General features: G+C 38.7%; 1 protein-coding gene across 1 annotated transcript in view; it reads right to left on the bottom strand.

Annotated features, from left to right (window-relative positions):
* The window catches only part of Ctnna1 (catenin alpha 1), a 123,042-nt gene that overhangs the window by 93,006 nt on the left and 10,542 nt on the right, over positions 1 to 19,494 (bottom strand). Inside the window, exons 2-3 of the mRNA XM_028762672.1 lie at positions 6,214 to 6,320; positions 4,507 to 4,702 (exon numbers count right to left, since the gene is read on the bottom strand). Coding sequence (XP_028618505.1) covers positions 4,507 to 4,702; positions 6,214 to 6,318 — 301 coding nt within the window. The 5' untranslated portion in view covers positions 6,319 to 6,320. The remainder of the gene's footprint in view (positions 1 to 4,506; positions 4,703 to 6,213; positions 6,321 to 19,494) is intronic.

The raw sequence follows: 19,494 nt of genomic DNA on the forward strand, positions 1-19,494 counted from the left end.
CTGCATGACAACTTATTCCTTTGCCTTCCTCCCTCCATTCCCCTGTTGCCACACAGCAGTGATAATGGTGTGCAGACTCAGGTTCCTGCCTCTAGACTATCTCCTATCTTTCAACCTCTTGAACCTTCCTGTACTGAGTTCCAGAGACTAATCTCCCATGAGCATCACCTGTCCTTATGTTTTATGTTGTCCAGATGGTAGAATTTCAACACAAGAAATTAAAGAAACATTATGGTTTAAATGAAGAAAAAGCTTTATAAATACACACAAACCAATACTGGAAAGAGCTGCTTCCTGGAGGAGTGAGTCCTGTATCACTTGATGTACTAAGGTGTAAACCTGTTCCAACAACAGAATCCTGTGGTTCTACATCATTCCCTAAGTCCTTCTTCCATACCTGGCATCCCTAAGCCAAGAGCCCTTAACTCTAACTGAGAGCCTGAAAGGTAAGCTAAAGGCCAGCCTGGTTCTGAAAACACAACCAAAACCCATAGGAAATAATAATTTTCTAGACCTTTTAGGGGAAGGATACTGTCTGAGATCAAACCCAGGACCTTGTGTGTGCTCTACGATTTGAGCCAAACCCCAGACACTCTCCTAACCTTTTCCTATCAACAGTGCCCCATAATGTTCTCCTACGGGAAGAGCCCTCAACATTCCCCGGGCATGATTTGCACATATTCCTGCTACCCTGGAAAACATCCTCCCTTTCTTCTCCATTTAAAGATCCAATGGATGTTTTAATACATTAAGGAAGATTTCTAACCTGCTGTTCATCTGCTCCTCATTCTTTCTATATTCATGCTATTAATTTACAGCTCATGCCCATGTGTCCTGATTATAAGTTCTACAACAAAACAGGAAAAACAACCTCTTTATTTGTGGTTGTTTGAATGACAATTGCCTCCACAGGCTCATATATTCATTTGGCCCCAGTTATTGGAACTGTTTGGGAAGGATTAGAAGGTATGGATGAGGTGTGTCCCTGGGGATGGCCTTTGAGGTTTCAAAACCCACACCATCCCCAGTGTCTATCTCTGCTTCATGTTTGTGATAAAAATATAAGGTCTCAGCTACTGCTCTAGCACCACACCTGCCTGTTCCCATGTTCCCCACCATAATCATCACAGACTCATAACTAACCCACTCAAACTGTAAGCACCAATAAACTCTTCCTTCTGTAAGCTGTCTTGATCATGGTATCTGAACAGCAATAGAAAAGTAACTAAGACTCTACAAGCTGAGTGTCTTCTCCATCAGAGGAACGCACATAATCAACCAACTGGCCCCATTTTGGTTTTTTGCCAACATCTATCCTTCCTAGAAGATTCACTTTTACCTAATCATATGTTTAATTGAACCCTCTTCTATTTTCTTTCTGGTTTTTGTTAGTGTCCCCCAACAGTGTCTAATTGGGTAGCTCATGCTAGTTTCTTGGCCTTTTTACTGAACCAAATGTTAAAAGCAATGTAGGATTATACAAAGGTGTGTGTCTGCTTCTTGTATCAGCTTTTGAAAGCCAACTGCTAACTGCAGCCCAATAATTTTTTTAAGATAAAGTTTGACTCCATAGTCCAGATGTGACTTTCAATCTTCCTGGCCATGCTTTCTAAGAGGTAAGATTACAGGTAAGCCCCACAACAGCTATCAAGTAAAATCCTACTCCAATGTATGTCGAATAGTTATTGATTGCCAAATTCTTCAGATTTAAAGTTATCATGGAAACAATTTTCTAATCAAGTCTATGTGGAATTATCTAGACTGTGTTGAGAAAGACCTAAATGTGGACAATACCATCTAATGGGTGGAATACTGGACTTATAAAAAGGAGAAAACAAGCTAGGCACAAGTATTCCTAACTCTCTGCTTCCAGACTGGAGGGTGCAATGTGAACAGATACTTCCTATTCCTGCCTTCATACCTTCCTCACCGTGCTGGACAGTATGTATGTATGTATCCCCTGCAACTTCGAGACAAAATAAGTTCCTTATGTTGCATTTATCAAGTATTTTCTTAGAGCAATGAGACAAAGTAACTAATTCAAAAACTATTCCTCATCCCCTTACTTCCAATTTAACAGCACTGGTCCTGGTTTTTAAACTTCTCATTCTCTAATCATTTAAATCATCTCATCTGTCTGTCATCCTTTAAGCCAGCTAAGTGCTTTCTATTTCTAGTCAGAACTTTTACTGTTCAAGGACTCATAAAATATACTTAAGATAACCAGAGGCAGCCCTCCTCTTTGTGAACTGTTAAAATACGTATCATGACGGTACACACTTATAATTCAAACATTTGGGAAACAGGCAAAATGATCCAGTGTCCTAGGCAAGCCTGAGATAGGTAGCAAGACCCTACTGTGTGCCAAAGACATCAGTGACTTATGATGAGTACAGGGTGTCTTTGGGGGTAACAGAAATACTCTGGACTTACGACAGCAACCACAGCTACACAACCCTAAGAATATACTACAAACACTGAAAGGATGATACAGTATACACTATATCAGCCTTTTATGATTCTCCATCTACATGAAAGCATTCATATTTGTAAATACACCTAAATTGTGAGGAAGGAACTTTTCTTTCTCACACCATACTCTTTAGGAAATAGCTAATTATCCTAAAACATAGTACCTATCTATCACAGACCAGCTATCATGTTAGATACCACAGAAAAGACTACCAAACTATAAAATAAACTTCCTTACTAGAGACTGGAAAGGGGAGGGCAATCTAAGTAATTATTAATATGATAAGAATTAAAAAGAAAACACCTGAAGCCAAGGCTGATCTAATCAAAGATTGGGCATATGGATGTATGCCCCCTAAACAAGAAAGGGCACAGACAAAAAGCATCAATATGCTTCAGCCTGTATAAGGCTCAGCACTTAGTTTAAGCAGATTGTCATTATAATTGTGACCCTAGACCACAGGAGTTCAGATGCTACGAAACTGATAACTGGCTCCCAGGGTAGGCTCTTGGGGGGCTCATTTTATTACCTTGAAAGATAACGGACCTGAGTCTTATGAAAGTGGATGTTTCTGATACACTTATAGCATTGTGGTGGTCTTTTAAGGTACCCAGATTTTCATGTTATTCATATAAAAAATTGTACAAAACTGTATGCATTCATTGTTATGGTTGCATATGGGCTGGAGAGATGGTTCAGCAATTATGAGCACTTGCTGCTCTTCTAGAGGTCCTGAGTTCAATTCCCAGCAACCACATGGTGGCTCACAACCATCTGTAATGGGATCTGATGCCCTCTTCTGGCATGCCAAGTGTACATGCAGATAGAGCATTCATACATAAAAATAAATGAATCTTTAAAAAAAAAAAATTATGGTTGCATAGAAAGCACAGGGCACACACAAACCCCAAACACAGAAATCTGACTTGACTTGAAACTGACATAAACAAATACTTCTTTGAACACAGCAGACTTATATTTTTTAACAGAAGGAAAATCTTGGATTAGTAATTAACAAACTATATTTTGTATATCAAAACAGCATACTTCTGCACTTGTAAGTTTTATCAAATCATATCTTACACATCTGTGTATATATTCTCCATAGCTGCTTTCCAAATTCAACAGCATGGCTAAATAGCTTCAACAGACTCTATGGTCAGTAAAACTAAAATATTAGCTGGCCCTGTACCAAAAAAGCCCTAGAAACCCCTATCTAATCAAAAGGAGTCAAAATTGATCCAGAACAAACACATCTTACAGTCCCTTAAGGAGCCAAGTGTTTCCATAGATAGCAAATAGGCATTCCTTAGATAAACAATTATTTAATTGCTAACCTAAAACAAGTTAGGTTGGGCTTCAGACCACTAAAGACCTTCTAGAGAAAGGAAATCGTATTTTCTTTTGCTAATTATTCAAAAAATAATGGTAGCTTAAAAGAAATATTTATAATCCTTTGGGGTTAGTTGGGAGTACTGTTTTCTGAATCTTGAATGTAAATGGGTATCTGTTTCCAAAGTAGTCAATTCATATGCTTGGCAAAAGTATACTGCAGGCTATTAGCAGTAGATGTTACCTCGTTGCTAGAGAACTTCCAAAGTGTCCTCATGGCACAACAGCCAACTTTCTCCTGCTGAATAACCCATGAAAAGGAAGCCAGTTAGGGCCAGTGAGATGGCTCAGTGAGTAATGGCAGTTGCTGCCACACTTGATAACCGAGTCCCCAGGACTCGCATGGTAGAAAGAAGGAAGGAAGGGAGGGAGTGAGGACATGAAAAAGAGAGGAAAGGAAGTCCTCCTGGAGCAGGGAGGAGAGGGAAGGGAGTGGGGGGAGGGGAGGGGAGGAGGGAAGAGGGGAGGAAGAAGAGGGAGGGAAGGGAAGGAAAAGAGAAGACTCTCATAGTTGTCCTCTGACTTCCATATACACACTGTGGCAACCATAGATAGAAACACAGACACACATACACATATAAATAAATGTACATTTTACTGAATTTCTAGGAAACCCTGACTCTCTTCATGTATTGACCTACCTTGTTTTCGAACATCTTCTACAGCAGCCACGAGCTCCTCCTTGAGAAACTGGCTCTCTTTTGCAATTTTATCCCCCTTTTCCAAGAAATTCTCAGTTGCTTGTTCAACAGATGCAGCCAAAACATGGGCCTTCTTAGAACGGCCTCTCTTTTTATTAGAGGGCCCTTTACTATTGGTGTTTACCAGGGTTGTCACCTAGAAGTTAAATTTTAAAAAAATAAAATCATTTAAAATGAAAACTAGAAGACTAGAATCTTTAAAGACAGCAAGCCTACATTCATAAGTAAGTCAGGTGGTGCACTGAAGAGATCCTACTAAACACGAAATAACATTACTCTAAAAATTATGCTGTATTTAGTTTCCAAAATAATTTCTTATAGTTTTGGTTGTAAGCCTAGCCTTTAACAGCTGAGCCATCTCTCCAGCCCAAATAATTTGTTTCTTAATGTGTAAAATAAGAAATACAACACATATTTTAATTTCTTAAGTAATCATTAAGTTTTTAGAGAGACTTCACAGACTAAAACTATGATTAGGGATAAGTGAAATGTCATTTTTTTTTTTTTGTCAAGGTATTCTAGAAATGGCTGGACAGTAAATTTAGCTTTACCAGAAGACTACATTCTGTCATTGTTACTAGTCTGCAAAATGTTCTAAGACAATTTACTTCTGAAGTCTGTTCAAGTTTATTAATGCAAATCTTAGCATTAATTAATAAAGGTCCTTAATAAAGAAAAGAAAGATTGCCCATAAAAGTCTACTCTGATGATGCTTAAAAGTTCCAGATCATTAGCCATCATTAATAAGTTTAATACACCAGATGATCTGTAGGTTGAAGATGATTAAAGATTTGTTATAGTGTGTATCTGCCAAACATAAGACCTGAAAAGTACAGTATACTGGGTTCAAGAAAGCAAATATTCCACTAACCCCCACACATCTACATATAGACATTATGAAGTAATAGTTTATAACTTGGAAGGCAAGTTTTTTAAAGACAGCAAATGCCATTCTTGTTTTCTCTCTCTTCTCATATATAAATATACACATATATTAACTAAGCCAACAGAGTAAAAATATCTAGCTAAGTTAATAAATGTCATCATACCATGATGCATGTATTTGTAACAGAACGTACCAAGCCTACACCCTCAAACTAAATTACCTGCCAACCAACTAATCCTATACAGCAAAGGGTGCATTAAGATGAGCGGGGAACCTTAACCATCAAGTCCCACCTTCCTTGAATTTCCTGTCTGGTGGAGGGTGAAGTTATCTGCAAAGCACAAATATTGGAAATTTGTATTTTATAATACCAATAACCTTTACTATCATCAGTACGATTTCAGAAAAGGGCAGCTGTAGTCTAAAGAATTAAATAAAGTCAGGCATGGTGGCACATGACTTTAATCCAAGTGGCATTCAAGAGGTGGAGACGGATCAGGAGAGTTCAAGTCTGCCCTCCATATAGCTAAGGAAGTTGAGGCCAGCTGTGGTGATTTAAAACCCTGTCTCAATTACAATAGTAAAAAGAATTAAATAAAGATATGTATCAGTATTCAATTAAGTGTAACCAAATTAAGTAAGTAATGTATAACTAAAACTCAACCAACTCAAATTAAGACTCTAACCTTGGTTGTGGCTCCTTAGCCAGGCCTATTCCTAAAGAATGTTACAACTATGCCTTTGTGTTTCCAGATTCTTACCTGTGTAACAAGAGGCTCCAACAGTCTTTCAACAGCCAGAGTCCTAATCTCTAGACTTTTGGGATCCCATTTGAAGTTTATGTTGCCTGTGTGGACGGCAGTCATTTCTAAGAGATAAATAAAAACCCAAAGTCAGGGAGACATCAAACAGAAACATGAAATACATTATAAAGCTTTCACAAAGACTTTCCAATCAGTAAAGCAGCACTCACAAGAGGAAGTAACTGTAACTAACAGCAAATAACTTCTTACACATATCAATTTTGTGTTTACACGAAGAGACAATCTTGACAAAATTTTTCCAATACAAATTCACTATAGATTAAGAAATCTCAATCCTGGTTGGAAAGATGATTCAGTAGTTAAAAGCACTGGCTGCTCTTCCAGAGGACCCCAGGTTCCAGGACCCACGTGACAGTTCACAACTGTCTTTAACTCCAGTTCCAGGTGATCAAACACCCTAACACAGGCATACATGCAAGCACAACACCAATATACAGAAAATAAAAATAAATTTAAAAAAGAAAGAAATTTTAGTGCATACAGGTGTGGTGGCACACACCTTTAATCCCAGCACTCAGGAGGCAGAAGCCGGTCAATTTCTGTGAATTGGAGGTCAGCCTGGTCTACATAGTGAGTTCCAGGACAGCCAGGGCTATATATTGTAGGAAGGAAGGAAAGGGAAAAAGTAAGAGAGGGAGGGAGGGAGGGGGGAGGGAGGGAGGGAGGGAGGGAAGGACGGACTCTCAATCCATTAATGAAATGGCTCAGCAGTTAAAAACACTGGCTTCCCTTCTGAAGGGTCCAGGATTTGTTCCCGGAACCCATGTGGCAGAACCCATGTGGCAGCTAAAAGCCACTTGTAACTCCAGCTCTAGCCAATCTGATGCCCTTTTCTGGCCTCAATGGTCACACATATGGTACATACCGGCAGGCAAACCACTCATACATATAAAATAAAAACAAGAAATCCAAATCTAAATTTTGAGTTAATAAATAAAGGAGATGCATGTCTATGAAAAAACAGATATGGCTCTTAGCAAAGCACTGTGGTCAATGTCTGTAATCTCAGCACTAGAGAAAGGTTGAGGCAGGAGGACTGTCGTGAGTTCAGTGCCAGCCCAGACTGCACAGTATATTTCCTAGCTAGTTACAAAGGTCTACATAGCAAGACCCTGTTTTAAAAAATTTTCCTCCACTGGGTATGTGGTGTCTGCCTTTCAAGTATACAGTAAACTGGGACATAAAAGTCATCTGAACCCAGGAACACAGCTTAATTTGATCATGTGGTGGTTCACACATGTAATCCCAGCATCTGGGAAGCGGGGGGCCAAAAGACTGCTGTAAATTTATGGCCAACCTTAGTTACACTTGAGACTATGTATCAAAAAAGAAAAAAGAACCACATGCAAGGGTAGTCTAAGAGATGGTTGCTCAGCAGATACCCCTGGAACCCAAATAAGGGTAGGAGAGTACCTGCTCCAAAGTTGTCCTCCGATCTCCACAAATATGACATGGAACGTACACATAGCTATCATATAAACAATAATAAATAGGCCTAAGTCAAAAAGTTCAAAATGGGGCTGGTGAGATGGCTCAGTTGTTAAGAACACTGACTGTTCTTCCTGAGGTCCTGAGTTCAATTCCCAGCAACCACATGGTGGCTCATAACTATCTGTGGTGGGATCTGATGCCCTCTTCTGCTGTGTCTGAAGACAGTGATAGTGTACCCACAAACATGAAATAAATAAATAAATCTTTTTTTAAAAAAAAGTTTTAAATGGGGCAAAGCTAGGTGTGGTGTAGCATGTCTGTAATCCCAAATCCTCAGAAGAATGAGTCAGGAAAACATGACCAGTCTCAGCTATGGAGTGAGACCCTATCACACAAAAGAAAAGAAAAAAAAAAATGCCAGAAGAAACTAGGGATCTGGGCACAGTGGTTCATGGCTATAATCCCAAACACTCAATAGACTGAAACAGGAATTTTATAATTCCAAGTCTGCATATGAGTTCCAGCCCAGTCTGATCTTAATGAAATCCTATCTCAGGGGGTGTGGGTGGGGCCAAAATTAAAGATTGGGGGAAAAAAACAAAATTAAAGATTAGTAACATTTCATAAAAGTATATGAAAAATGTTCAAACTGCATACTACTGACTACAGACAACCATCTGAGGTGTAAATGTAAAGAGGGGGGCTGAGCTACATCCACCAAAAACTAACAATGTCAAGACTGAAAGTCGGAAATAAATAACCTATCAAAAGTAGTATTAACACTTCTCTTTTTATTAACTGTGGTTTTTTTTTAAGATTTATTTATTTATTATATATGGGTACACTGTAGCTGTCTTCAGACACACCAGAAGAGGGCATCAGATCTCATTACAGATGGTTGTGAGCCACCATGTGGTTGCTGGGATTTGAACTCAGAACCTCTGGAAATGCAGTCAGTGCTCTTAACCACTGAGCCATCTCTCCAGCCCATTAACTGTGTTTTCTAATATTATAGAAATACATAACTATTCAGGGGAAAAGGTTATTTTCTTAATTAACAAAATTAAACTTTATATAATAATGAGGACAACAGAATCCAAGAACACATTAAATCATCTTAACTACTTTGAACTTGTCAAGTTTCTATATGAAGACTACCAACCAGCACCTTTTTCAAAAAGCTTTTCCACAGATTCAATTAGATAAAAATAGATTATGATTCTTTGGATGGTATAATCTATCTTAATATGAATTAAGGAAAAAGTTCTTCCAAACAAAAGATCTAACAAATATAGGATAATGTATTTAAATAAGACACCATTTAGGCTAACAATATAGCTTAGTTCCATGACTCAAAAGACTTAGGAAGAAAGATCACAAATTAAAGGCCAATCTAGGCTGAGGAATAAAAACCCTATCACAAAATTTAAAACAAGTGTAAAGTCAAGAAAAGGGGAAAGCACCAATTAGGAACACCCATAGTAATAAATGATTCATATAAGAATCAAGAACACTAAAGCATGGGATCAGAAAGACAGCTCCACAGTTAAGAGCACTTGCTATTCCTACAAAGGACCCCAGTCCAGGAGGAACCAATGCCTCTGCACCCACCCACATGCACCCACCCACAGATGCAGATGTGTATACATACACACACACACACCATACAGTTTTTTTGGGGGTGGGGGGAGACAAGGTCTCACTGTGTAGGCCTGACTGGCCTGGAACTTGCTATGTAAATCAGGCTGACCTCAAAATCAGAAATCCATCCGGCCCCACGCCTCGGCTGAGATTAAGGACTGCCCTACTATGTCTAGCTTAAAATAATAATTTTTAAACAAACAAACAAAAAAACTACACCAAGTAGACGGGAGCTAACTGAAATACTAAATAATTAAATAACTATATGGTTTCATAGAAACCCAGATTATTTATGACCAAGGAAGAAAACATTAACTTTGCCTTACAAAAAAACATGGAACACACACCCTTAACCAAGTTATTAAGCTAAAATCAATAACAAAAGACAAACTGTATCTCTTGACATGAGACACTATGAAGGATAAAATGCCACTCTGGGGCTAAAGGGATGGCTCAGCAGTTAAGAGTAGAGACTGCTTTTAGAGGACCTAAGTTCAATCACCAGCACCCACATTTGTCAGCTCACAACTGTAACTCTAACTCCAATGCACCTGACACCTCTGGCCTCAGTGGGCACCCACACTCACATGCACATAAACACACATACATATACATAATTAAAAATTAATTTAAAAAAATCACTTTGTAGTACAACACAAAACTACATAACTTCAATCTAATGTTAAGTAAATATCAGAGTGATAGTAAGACATGTTCCACAAAATTAAGAAAAAGTCAAGAAAACCAAAGATATAAAATTTTAAAATGGATTCTTTATTTATAAGCATAGTAATTCATGTTAAATTTCCAAAGTTTCACCATTTCACTTTAATTATTCAAGCATCAATAAAACATTGAGTCACATAATGGCAAATGGAAAACAAGAAATGGATTTGCAACACAAAATGCAGTTTCCAGACAATCTGCTCCCTATACTTACATTACGCCTGGCCTACACACTTTGGGTCTTTAAAGGTTATCTGTCCACTAAACTGATCAAGTCAGTAATCCTTAAGAGATGGGATGGTCTAGGTTGTTAAGACCACTAACAGTTCTAGCAAATGTCATCAAATGTCACAGATAAGACAGTTCAGAAAAAAATATTTACCCTGTGGATCCTAGTTTCCTGGCATTTCAAAGAGACTGCGCCAATACAAATAAGAGAACCTTTCAGGATTAGAGGACTAGACCCTATGATTAAGGAAAGTAAACCCAGGTGGGCATTTAGAGCAATTCATAGTTACTGAGAAAGCGTAACACAATTCACTTTTCAGGGATAGGGTGGTTACACTTGGAAATGAACCCAGAGTCTGACATATGCTAGGTAGTTGCTCTACCACTGACACTAACTCATTTTCCCAAAGAAATTCTAACATTTTTCTGATACTAAAAAAAAAAAAAAACTTTCTAGATACAGGAAAAACAAAAAGAAAAGAAGCTTCAGAGCCGGGCGGTGGTGGCGCACGCCTTTAATCCCAGCACTTGGGAGGCAGAGGCAGGTGGATTTCTGAGTTTGAGGCCAGCCTGGTCTATAGAGTGAGTTCCAGGACAGCCAGGGCTACACAGGGAAACCTTGTCTTGAAAAACCAAAAAAAAAAAAAAAAAAAAGAAAAAGGTTTATATGTATATAAAATACATTCTAATTATTTTCACTTCCCATCCCCGACAACCCCTCCTTCCTACAAATCCCTTTCTGTATGGTGCCTTTGGAAGCTAGAGACTTTGGATCCCCTGAGCTGGAGTTACATGTCAACTGCCTGAAGCGAGTGTGGGAACCCAATGTGGGCTCTCTGCAAGAGTAGTATGCATTCTTAATCACTGAGTCATCTCTCCAGCCCCCAGAGACTTTTAAAAGATACTTAATTAACACTTCACCAATCTAACTAAACTGTTAATAAGTTCTTCATTAGCGTCTATGACTTCCCAACCCATATTTTTGACAAGTTTACAGTGCTGTACATGGGTTTCCTCCTGTGGAGTAGGCCTATATCCTATCAGAAGATGATCGGTTACTCCCATAACAGTCACACCACTACTACACAAGAGAGCAGATCTTTCTTTGTTTTTTTGTTTGTTTGTTTGTTTCAGTTTTTCGAGACAAGGTTTCTCTGTGTAGCCCTGGCTGTCCTGGAACTCACTCTGTAGACCAGGCTGGCCTCAAACTCAGAAATCTGCCTGCCTCTGCCTCCCGAGTGCTGGGATTAAAGGCGTGCGCCACCACCACCCGGCTGAGAGCAGATCTCTCTTAGCTGGTTGTTATTGCAGTAAGGTTCACATCTAATTAAAACCACTGATGCTTTTTTCTCCTCTACTAGCCTACACAGGCAGCACCTCTCGCCACTATAAAAAGTAGCCAACAGGGAGCTTCCAGTTCAACTGCATCTTGCACACAATGACCCACTGACTTATGTTATCTCTCAACAGCCTTTGAATTGTTTGATTAAACTTAATTTTCCCAAGTTTAATATATGTTCCATGTTTTAGGATTAAAAGTAAGGGGCTAGGAGATGGTTCAATGGTTAAATTTAAAGGTAGCAATACTTACATATTTTTATATTCCATAAGATACTAGTGAAGTACTTAGTATAGGGCACAGCAGTGTAAGCTGAACTGAATTTATGCAACCTGTTTGAAAATATTCACAAACCTATCAAGAAAAAGTTCTTGCCTTCTTCTTAATCATATTCTCCTAGTTATTTACAATTAATGGTATTGTTTAGAATAACTAAACAAATAACTTTTAAAGCTCTTGGCAGCTTCTAGTTTTCCAATTAACTTACAGAGCACTCCTTTCCAAAGTCTATTATAAAATCCACTAGAGCTGGCCAACCTTAATAAAAAACAGCAAGCTTAAGTTTTTCCAGGAAGAATTATACTTAGTAGAATGAAATGAAAAGTTAAAATGTAGTTATTTGGTCTTCATTATCTTAAAAATAATGATCTTGTCTATAATGCAAAATATTACTACAAATTCAGAAAGAGATTCAATTGCTTGTCTAGCAACCTGTGTGAAAGAAAAAGCAAGAAAGGAAATACAGCACAGTTCCTTCAGAACCCACGGGAGCTGACTGTTGGCACACTGCCTCTTTGTGAGAAGAGCTATACACCTTCTCACAAGACATTACAAGTTCATTTACAACAGAATGGTCACATCATTCCTAAAATGTGTCTTTTCCAAAGCTTTTCTACCCTTGGGATGCTAGTCTTTGCCAATTTTTTAAACAGCAAGGTTATGTTAATGAAACATTAGGGTGGTTCATTTAAATGCAAATCAGGAGATTTAGAAATTAAAAGTTCCCACAGAAACATTAACTTGTCACACTGCACAGGATCCAGGATTGTGAATTACTCTGTACAGTCAGTCATAGGTGTGCCAAGTTGTATCTACATTAAGCAGACTTAACACAGCTGCAGGAACCTCAGCTCCCAAATCTCTTGGTAACTGCCAAAAAACAAGGTAACCCTGACAATTAACTCACTCTGAATACCAAATTTTATTTGATTAAATCTCTAAATCCCAGCCGGGCGGTGGTGGCGCACGCCTTTAATCCCAGCACTTGGGAGGCAGAGGCAGGCGGATTTCTGAGTTCGAGGCCAGCCTGGTCTACAGAGTGAGTTCCAGGACAGCCAGGGCTACACAGAGAAACCCTGTCTTAAAAAAAACAAAAAAAAAAACAAAAAAAAAAAACAACTCTAAATCCCAGTCTATCATCACTATCTATCACCATAAACTAGTTAAGATTAAGGGAGCAGTAAGGAAATATTAAGTTTTAAGTGGATATAGTCCTCATAAAGAGAAAATTATTTTCTTATAATTATAGCCAATATTTCTAACTACAATTTCAGATTCATCATCTTGGTCAGGTCTGACGGGCAAACTATATATAACCAGAGCAAAAAGTTTCTCATACAGCTGAAAAGTATACTGCTCTTGAAAAGGTCCAAGAGTTCCAGGACAGCTCAACCTACACAGAGGTCTAATTAAAATCTGTCTGATATCACTTCAGAAGCAAGTGGTTGTTGTCTCAGGTTGTGAGTAACACCGGCACCTTCCAGCAACCACAGCATAACTGAAAAAGAGTGGGTGGTAAAACAGAAACCAAATCAAAAACAAAAACCTAAGAAGTTATAAGGCATTACAGATCTTTGAACTTTGTTTTTCCTTACTTATATATTCTAGAACCATTCTGTTCGTATTGTTTTTAACAATTATTTTAAGAAATGCTAAAAATAAATCCTCTCCAAAAGGGAAGAAGGTCTATATAGAGTCAGCTTGCTATAATTGTAACAAATACATGAGATAATCAACATTTGTTGTTTTGTTTCATTGTTATCCCCCAGCTGGGGATAATCAACTAACTTTTAAAACATTGGTTTGGGTCAGGCATAGTGATGTATGCCATTAAACCCAGCACTTGGAAAGCGGAGGTGGAGGAAGATGGACCTATGAGTTCCCAGGCCACCCTGGTCTACAGAAAGAGTTCCAAGACAGCCAGAGCTACAGAGAGACCCTGTCCCAAAAAAACAAAAAAGATTATATTTAGCTCATGATTTTAGGTATTTTAATATGTAACTGGTTGGCTCTACAACTTTGACAGCACACCAAGAAAAACATGATGAAATAAAGTCTACTGCCCAATGGGGGTGAGAGCCCCAATGTCCTATAAACCCCTTGGAAGACATGCCTCCAGTGACTTAAAGACTTCTCATTAGGTCCTAGCTCCTAAAGCAGTGGTTCTCAACCTCTGGGTCGAGACCCATTTTGAAAACCTCTTATCTCCAAAAATATTTACAATAAAGTCCCTAACATTAGCAAAATTGCAGTTGTGAAGTAACAACAAAAATAATTTTATGGCTGGAGGCCAACCATGTCCCTCCAAGGGGACTCTAGGTTCTTTTCCCTCCCCTTCTCTCCCCTTCCTAGTTCTTACCTCAGTCAACACTGACCACATAACCCTCCTAGTATATGTGTAAGCCAGCAGTGTTAAGCTCAATGACAGAGCACTTTCTTAGTTAACTGCTGAGCCCTGGGCTCCATTCCCAGAACTGCTTATAGAGTGTGGGTGGAAGGGTTGTTACCCATGAATCTACATTCCCTGCCATTCTACAAACAGTTCTTATTATTACTGTCATTGGGTAGAGGAACAAGGAGAAAGTTAAAACCTTACTCAGTCAACTTCACCTGCTCCTGTCCACTAGCCTTCCCAGCCCCACCCCAGTAGAACAGGTCTTTGCATTCACTTTTCCTCTGCCAAGACGGCCTTCAGAATTTTTCAACTGGAAAACTACTCATCTTTTAAGACTCAGATACATTCTGTCCTCTACCTCTCGGAAAGAGATGTTCTTGCTTCTCTAGATTCCTCCAGAGTTTGCCACATGAAACTATAAAACTGAGTCACTGTGAACACACATGGTTCATGGTTGTTTGTTCTAAGACAAGATCTTGCCATTAAGTCCTTACATAGAAATCCTCCTGACTCAATCTTCCACCAAAGTGATAAGATGATTGCAAATGTGTGCCACCAAAACCAGTAAACCAGGACTTAAAAACAAACAAACAAAAAACAAAACAAAACAACCCCACTTGCCAAGCAGTGGTGATGCACAGCACTCAGGAAGCAGAGGCAGGTAGATTTCTGAGTTCTGAGGCCAGCCCAGTCTACAGAGCAAGTTCCAGGACAGCTCAAACTACACAGAGAAACCCTGTGTCTAATCCTGTTTAACAATTATTTACAGAGGAGTGAAGAACAGTGAGCAACTTTGCTAATTCTCTCGTACTCTGTGGTTTCCAGGAATTCTAATCGTCCTGCCTAAAGGCAGGTACATTTACTGTCGAGCTGTCTCTCAGGCCCAACATCACTTTTCTGATTCAACTAAAATAAGACTCTACTTAGGTGCACAGGTACATGCTTACAATCTTGTATGTTCAACTTACATGACTCAAAAGTGCTTCAGTGTTCATCTAGCAACACTGACATATAGAAAGAAATAAGAAAAAAGATTAGCAAAAAAAATCAATACAGATTGCAACTCCCACCTACGACTGTATTACTGGGGTTAATGTCATCAGCTGGGAAGCTTACCATCTCTCTAGCATCTTGCACTCTGGCAGATCTTTAATGAAGGTCTATATTTAAGTGAATACTTCCCAATGCTATTGGCATTCAGCATAACACTTCCTTAGATTCAATAACACTACCTAGAAAACAGCCTTTATCTTTCACTAGTCTTAAATTAGTTTAAATTTTTCCCCAAGGGTTAGCATCTTCCATTCCCTTGAATTTCACCCCTTCCCAAGGGATCAAGCTCACATTTCATTTGACCATTCTCTCTAAAATGACAGGTTTTCAAAGACACACTTCAAAGTCAGTGTAACTCTTTTCTGAGAATCAAATGACCCCCACAGATCAATGAAAGTTTAAAGAAAAAAAAGGTAACATGTGATTACAGGAAACCTTTGTCAGATCCCCAGAAACAGAAAATCCCACAAGCCTCCTTGGTGATGTAACCTGCCTCTCCTTTTCAGCATCTGTCTTATTCACTCCCCAATATTTTATAAATTATGATTAAGAGCCCAAATAACAAAGTGTATAATATAATAAAATATCCAACATACTGTAAGTAAATGGTAATAATGCATCTTTACTTGGAAAGAACACATACATTGGTGCCAACCACACAAGAAATGGGACTATTTGGCCCCTCTCCTTCAGGTCACTAGAAATGGGGCATACTGAATGTGTTTCCTGAGTTATGATGATACTTTCAGCTTCAAGAACACCCTGAAGCTTAACCTGACTAATAAAGCAGCACGTGACTACATAACCTAATCTTACTCAGGTTTCCACCTCAAATCTTCAATTCTTAAGTCAAATACTAATAAAATAATATAAACTAAAACAATTAAACATTTTCATGACAATAGAAAGCCCACTTATTTTGCCAATTTTAACAACACAAACTCAGAAAAAGACAAAGAAAAAGCACAGCTTTATATAATGGCAGGAAACCAAAATTAGAAAATCCAGGAAATAATTAGCCTTTAAATTAGCAACTCAAAAATAAAATAAATTATAACACTAAGATTAAACTGGACTAATCATTAAAAATTCTAACACTAATTTAAATATTTTGTAATGTCCTTTCAGTCTTTTTTTAAAATGAAGGGGTCCTAAGTGGTTTAGACCACTTGTTGCTCTTACAGAGGACTGAGTTCATTTCCCAGCACCACAGAGCAACTTATAACTGTCTATAACTCCACTTCAGGGAATCCGATGTCCTCTTTTCTGACCTCTGATGGTACCAGGAACACACATGGTAGAGACACATACATACATACAAACAAGCAAAACATGCATATACATAAAGAAAATAAATCTAAAATAACTTTTAATGCTAAAATGTTAAATTCCCCAATTTCGTTTCTTCTTTTAATAAATCAATAAGGAAAGGCTAACATTTTAAAAATCAAATTACACACACTACTTGTTTCAAATGATCAAATCTTAATTATAAATGGTTAGAGCATCAAAGTCACCTATTTCTGATAGTAGGGCTGGAGAGATGGCTCAGCAGTTAAGAGCACTGACTGCTCTTCCAGAGGTCTTGAGTTCAATTCCCAGCAACTACATGGAGGCTCACAACCATCTGTAATGGGATCTGATTCCCTTCTGGTGTGTCTGGACAGCTACGGCGTACTCATTTTTTTTTTTTTTTTTTTTGATTTTTGAGACAGGGTTTCTCTGTGTAGCCCTGGCTGTCCTGGAACTCACTCTGTAGACCAGGCTGGCCTCGAACTCAGAAATCCACCTGCCTCTGCCTCCCAAGTGCTGGGATTAAAGGCATGCGCCACCACTGCCCGGCTACAGCGTACTCATAAATAGAATAAATAAATCTTTTTTTAAAAAAAGTTCTAACCAAAACAAACAAGCAAAACAAAACAAAAAACAATACTGACATTTTATTGTGAAGCATGGTTACTTTTACACACTTTGAACTTTAAATAATGGTTAATTCAGTACTGTGCTCTCACCACTTGCAGAAAAATTAAACTAAGCAATTCAAGCCAGGTTGTCCCAAATCATTACACTGTTAGGTCCTGCCCCCAGCATGAGGGCTGAGCAGACCACTAGCCTGCACAAGAACATCCTCTGCAAGCTCACTGGCACTGCTGCTCTGTCGGGCTCTCCCTCATGCCCAATGCTCAACTCCCTGTGTCCCATAAGGAAACAGAAGGTGCTAAAGGTTCATTTTTCATTCATGTCACTAACACTTTATCCCATACAGAATGAAAAACATGCTCTCCTCCACTGAATTTTTAAATTTTTTTCAATCTTTCTCTATTTTTGTATGCATATATTTCTACACATGTATGTGTTATTGATGTGGGGAGAGATTGCTAGCAAATGTGGACCTGAGCATACTACAGCACAGAGGTCAAAGGATAACCATGAGTTATCAGAAGGCTGATGCACAAGGACTACTGAGTCCAAGGATCCAAGAATGACCTAGTAAACATAGTTCTTTGGAATATTATTCTGAAAAAAAAGTTGGGTAGTCACCCAAAGCAAAGTAAATGAATTTACCTCCAAGAACTGCACAAGCATACAATTAAATCATTTGATATTGAGTTACAATTAATACTAAAATTATATAATATATAATATGCTTCCAGAGTTACAGCAACACAAGCTCTAAAGAGGCTGAAGGAAGATTACAGATGAGAAGGTCAGTCTGAAACCATCTGAGACACAGAGCACTGCTGGACAGACAGACAATCGAAATGACACCAGCACCAACTTGGAACTCTCACAGACTCACTACACACCTACACAGCAGAAAGGACACTTCCACCTGTATCCAAGGAATGTCATCCATCATCCAAATCCTCTAGTTTCACTCAATAACTAGGTTAATAAAAAACAGACAACCAACAGAGCCTAATCTAAAGTGTAAAATACTATGACATACCACAGATAAAGTAAATTTATGGAGGAGAAATTGGCAAAAAAAAAAAATTTTTTTTTCTTTTTTTGTGGTGGGTTTTGGTTTTGGTTTGTGGTTTAAGACTGGGTCTCTCGGCCAGGCGGTGGTGGCACATGCCTTTAATCCCAGCACTTGTGAGGCAGAGGCAGGTGGATTTCTGAGTTCGAGGCCAGCCTGGTCTACAGAGTGAGTTCCAGGACAGCCAGGGCTACACAGAGAAACCCTGTCTCGAAAAAACAAAAAAAAAAAAAAAAAAAAAAAAGACTGGTCTCTCTATATAACCTTGGCTGTCCTGGAACTCACTATGTAGCCCAGGCTGGTCTTGAACTCAGAGATCAGCCAGCCTGCCTCTGCCTCCTGAGTGCTTCAATTAAAGACAAGTGCCTCCATGGCTGGCCTAAAATTTTTAAATCTGTAAGAAAAAGCTTAGCTTGTAAGTAACCCAAATATCCCTAAACAAATGTACAAAAAAATCAAAATGTGGTATAGAGTCGAGAGAGATGGTTCAATAGGTAAAAATCACTTGCCTCACAAGCCTTGCCATCTGAGTTCATGTACCAAGAAGTAAAAAGCCAGATGCAGGGGGCAGCCAGATGGCACAACAGTTAAAATGCTTATCACCTAGCCTGGCCACCTGAGCTCAAATCCTTACGACCCACATGGTAAAAGGAGAACCAATTCCTACAAGTGGTCCTCTTATCTCCATATTTGTGCCATGGCCAACATATACACAAAATAAATTAATGGAGGGGCTGAAGAGATAGCTCAGCAGCTAAGGCACTTACTACTCTTACAGAGGGGGCACTGAGAGCAGGCAGCTGTCAACAACCTGTAAATGCAGTTCTAGATGGAGCCCTCTCTGGCTGCAGTAGATACCTGCATACTGTGCCCATACTTAGGAACACTCACATACAAATAAAATTCATGATTGTAATAAAAGAAATTATTTCAAGCTAAACTGATGATCTGTCTGTAACCCCAGCAATCATACAGAGTGATGGAAGTGGAATCACCTACCCACAGCTATCCTAGAGTATTAAGCACAACAGCAAGAACAACTAGAGAGAGTCATTTAGGTAAAGCCAACTGCCACCAAGCCTGATGACCTGAGTTCAATTCTCAAAACTCTCACTCTGTAAAGATAAAACAGATTCCCATAAT

This window comes from Grammomys surdaster, unplaced genomic scaffold (genome assembly GCF_004785775.1).
Source record: "Grammomys surdaster isolate TR1022 unplaced genomic scaffold, NIH_TR_1.0 135, whole genome shotgun sequence".
Classification (NCBI taxonomy): Eukaryota; Metazoa; Chordata; class Mammalia; order Rodentia; family Muridae; genus Grammomys; species Grammomys surdaster.